The 3,582-nt window shown below is 34.9% G+C and overlaps 1 protein-coding gene across 1 annotated transcript in view; it reads right to left on the reverse strand.

Moving 5' to 3' along the window:
- The window catches only part of LOC106465478 (excitatory amino acid transporter 3-like), a 45,259-nt gene that overhangs the window by 23,432 nt on the left and 18,245 nt on the right, over positions 1–3,582 (reverse strand). The window contains exon 2 of the mRNA XM_022393386.1: positions 1,633–2,154. Within this exon, the coding sequence (XP_022249094.1) occupies positions 1,633–2,154 (522 nt within the window). The remainder of the gene's footprint in view (positions 1–1,632; positions 2,155–3,582) is intronic.

The raw sequence follows: 3,582 nt of genomic DNA on the forward strand, positions 1-3,582 counted from the left end.
AGCTTATATAACAATACAATATAGAAAGACAAATGCTAGAGCTAGAAAACACGTAAATATTTAGCTTATATAACAATACAATATAGAAAGACAAATGCTAGAGCTAGAAAACACGTAAATATTTAGCTTATGTAACAACTACAGTATAGAAAGACAAATGCTAGAGCTAGAAAAACGTAAATATTTAGCTTATGTGACAACTACAGTATAGAAAGACAAATGCTAGAACTAGAAAACATGTATATATTTAGCTTATGTAACAACTACAGTATAGAAAGACAAATGCTAGAGCTAGAAAACACGTAATTTTTTAGCTTATGTAACAACTACAGTATAGAAAGACAAATGCTAGAGCTAGAAAACACGTAAATATTTAGCTTATATAACAATACAATATAGAAAGACAAATGCTAGAGCTAGAAAACACGTAATTTTTTAGCTTATGTAACAACTACAGTATAGAAAGACAAATGCTAGAGCTAGAAAACACGTAAATATTTAGCTTATGTAACAACTACAGTATAGAAAGACAAATGCTAAAGCTAGAAAACACGTAAATATTTAGCTTATGTAACAACTACAGTATAGAAAGACAAATGCTAGAGCTAGAAAAAACGTAAATATTTAGCTTATGTGACAACTACAGTATAGAAAGACAAATGCTAGAGCTAGAAAACACGTAAATATTTAGCTTATGTGACAACTGTATAAAGAGACTCAAGCTAATGCTAGGAAACATGTACATATTTAGCTTATGTTACACCTACTATACAGAAAGACAAACTAATGCTAGAAAACACGTAAATATTTAGCTTATGTGACAACAAATGTATAAAAAGACACAATATAATGTTCGAGAATACGTAAATATTTAGCTTATCTGACAACTACTGTATAAAAGACACAAACTAATGCTAGAAAACACGTAAATATTTAGCTCAACTGACAACTACAGGTATAGAAAGACACAAGCTAATGCTAATGAACACGTAAATATTTAGCTTATGTGACAAATTACACTAATTGTATCTAATTTTAAATTGTTAAGATTTTGCAAATAAAAAGTTGAATATAATTGGACTTTTTAGTGAAGTTAAGTATTTATGAAAACAAGTTATTAATTCTAGCCCATTTCACACATTTCGGAAAAAAAATCAGATTATTGGTGGAAATGGAAGTATTTCAGGTTATAGTTTCGTCAGAAAAGAAGTAAGCAGATGTCTAATCGTTTACAACCAGATAAATAAACCCAGCTAATTCTTCTTATGTGCTTTATTAAACGACATTTTTATCTGTAGATGGCAGGTAATGTCATGTTTTGTTTGTTTGCTGTTAAACGCACAAGCTGCACAAAAAGCTATGTATGCTGTACTCACCGCAGGTACTGAAACCCGGTTTTTAGTGTTATAAGCCCACCGACGGGACTAATTTCATGGATTAGGGAGTTAATACAAGAGACATAAGTAGATAATACACAACTAACACTATAGAAAGTAATGACATAACGTTGTTTATTGGTATAAAAAGTACGCTATTAAAAGTTGAAAAAGATTGGTGATTAACTCATACATACATACATATGTATATATAAACACACACACACACAATTATATTTAGACAGAGAGGAAATACCTGACAAGATCCATTAGAGTGTCCTCCGTTGTTGAGAATCTCGTTGAATCCTCACTGCGAGCAATGTCATCAGGATTCCCCGCACCGGGATGAATAACTACAACTAGGATTATCCCGAGGATAATGGCTAAAACTGTTGTAAACATATAATATACTATAGCGCGAACACCGATTTTTCCGGAGAGCCTGGTATCCAGAGTTCCCAGCGCTGATACGAGACTGGAAACGATCAAAGGCAAAATAAGACATCGCAACATTCGAAGGAAAAGTTCTCCAGGGTAATTGATGTACATAATTTGTCTTGATGTCCAGTGTCCAGTGTAACGAAGTCCAAATCCGAGAGCAATGCCTAACACCACAGCCAGGATTGTCAGAATTGTAAGAAGATTTATTTTAATGCATGATAAGTACTTATTATGAGGAATTTCTTTGTTTTCTGGAATGTTCTCATTGTCCACTTTCCGGTGTATGGTTGTACTTTCATTCAATTCCATTGGATGTTTATTTCTGTGGGATCTATGGCTAGAAAAAAAAGCTAATTAAAACGAAAATGAATATTTTCCAAATATTCTAAATATTAAAAAAGGATAACTTCAAATTTAAGTTGGAAACGAAGATGAACATAAAGTGGTATTTTTTGAATAAACTTTTTAAAAATGAATAAATATATAATATTACAATCATGTTGCAATCAGTTAACTTGTTATGAATGGACGGCAACTGCCTGTTGTAGAAACACAAGTGTAGAGGACGACCTTTCGAAAGTCTCCCGCCTTTTGCCTTTAGGTAAGAGTATGTATAGTTTTGTCAGTCTTTCTAATATTCTGGTGGATTATGTAGGTTTTGTTGCTACTACGTATTCTTTGGTAGCTTGTTTAGGCACAGTATTCATGATGAAATTTAGTTGAATGGACGACAACTGCCTGTTGTAGAAACACATATGTAGAAAACGACGTTTCGAAAGTCTCCCGCCTTTTGTCTTCAGGTCAGTGTGTCAAACCAAATCAAATTCGTGGCAAGAATTTAGGTTTAAAAATCTCTCAGGTCTCAGAATTAATATCTGGGGCCTGAAAGACAACCCGGGGTGGTCATTAACTTTTGCTTCTCTTCACCCTGCACGTTGGGAGATTGGATGCCATACGAATTTGTACGGGCTAAGTTTAGATTTAAGCATGTAGAGAGAAATTTTGATGGGCGAACGGAGTTAAGGAAGATGCCGACTAAGAGCGCCGAGAAAGCCGCAGAAAGACCGTCGTTTTGAAGTTGGTATGGAACACGTGTGATTGTTTATCCATATGGCAATGACGTTAGTTGAATAGAGCAGTCGTTGTTACAGAAGGAACAGGGAGATGCAGACTGAGTGAATGCGATTTTGTATTGATAGATTGCATAGTAGAAATGTTATCAAAGTTAAGTTATTTGATAATAAACTATAACTAGTTATTCATGGTAGTTAGTCTCATGGACTTTCTAGATTAACGGCCCTTTTCAGGGGTGGGTGGGTGGGATAGAATATCTTATGCCCTGTGAAATTTTGTTGCAGGATGAAACCGGAGTGCCCGGAGCAGACTAGTGTGTGTGTCTATGTCTATGGCAGTTATTTTGGTGCAAAGTTAATAGTTTAGAGAGAAAACTATTAATCACCAAGGGTGTCCGAAGATTAGCAATCCTCCGTCACCCTGCACGAGGTTAAAGATTAAAAGTTCGTAGAATGGTCATCGTTCTAATTGGGCCAAGTGAGCGAAAGAAAAAAAAAGAATGCATATATATATATATATATACACATACATACATGTACACGTCATACTGATCTGGTGGTAGTATTGAGGCAAGTGGGCAGAAGTGAGGCGAAGGCAATAGCAGAGGCAGGTTGTATTTGCAGAAGAAGCAAGTCGAAAACGATTGTTGACAATGTATTGAAACAAACCGAAGCAAACGGGTCTAGCGGGG

The sequence above is a fragment of the Limulus polyphemus genome, unplaced genomic scaffold (genome assembly GCF_000517525.1).
Source record: "Limulus polyphemus unplaced genomic scaffold, Limulus_polyphemus-2.1.2 Scaffold1957, whole genome shotgun sequence".
In the NCBI taxonomy this organism is placed as follows: Eukaryota; Metazoa; Arthropoda; class Merostomata; order Xiphosura; family Limulidae; genus Limulus; species Limulus polyphemus.